Source organism: Carassius carassius, chromosome 29 (genome assembly GCF_963082965.1).
Source record: "Carassius carassius chromosome 29, fCarCar2.1, whole genome shotgun sequence".
Taxonomy (NCBI): domain Eukaryota; kingdom Metazoa; phylum Chordata; class Actinopteri; order Cypriniformes; family Cyprinidae; genus Carassius; species Carassius carassius.
The window spans coordinates 1,574,763-1,575,371 of NC_081783.1; the positions used below are offsets into that span (position 1 = coordinate 1,574,763).

Here is a 609-nt window from a genome sequence, read left to right on the forward strand (position 1 = left end):
TAGTAGTAGTAGTAGTAGTAGTAAAAATGAGCTCTATACTTGAGTGAAGTTGAGCATCACCTACCCAAGATCCCTTGACCTCTGTGTGAATGTCATTAAACTCCAGAGTGTCTCCCATCTCTGTGAATAAACAAACATCGAGAAAAAGGCGTAAACAAACATCGCGTTCACTTCTGTATGAGCTTCACAGGCACCAATCACACTCATCTCTGTCTTCAGGTTCTTACAGTAACGCCACAGTTGTGCAACACACAAACATCATCCTGAGCACCACGGGATGTGAAGATGGACTACAGAGAGGATTGTTGTGGATTTAATAGAGCTAGAAATGCTAAGAGATGCTAAGTGTGCTAGACGAGTTCAGTCGGGTTTGAAACAGCGCCGCACGTGCAGCGAACGCGACTCCTTTAACTTTACCAGGAAACAACACATACTTTTGTTGACACTTACTTCGGGTGAAGAGCGACTTTATAAATAACAATAATGGTGTTCCCCGGAGGTGAAGATGTTTTATGTAACGTAAACACAGATATAATTTCGACGATCGAGCTCTTCTTCTATTCGCCGGTTTCCCGCGTCAAGCATCCGGGTTCTGAACACTGTCAACCG

The 609-nt window shown here is 43.8% G+C and overlaps 1 protein-coding gene across 1 annotated transcript in view; it reads right to left on the reverse strand.

Moving 5' to 3' along the window:
- Window positions 1-609, reverse strand: part of LOC132109388 (FACT complex subunit SSRP1-like) — a 10,618-nt gene extending 10,009 nt beyond the window's left edge. The window contains exons 1-2 of the mRNA XM_059515418.1: window positions 451-609; window positions 65-120 (exon numbers count right to left, since the gene is read on the reverse strand). Of these exons, the coding sequence (XP_059371401.1) occupies window positions 65-118 (54 nt within the window). The 5' untranslated portion in view covers window positions 119-120; window positions 451-609. The remainder of the gene's footprint in view (window positions 1-64; window positions 121-450) is intronic.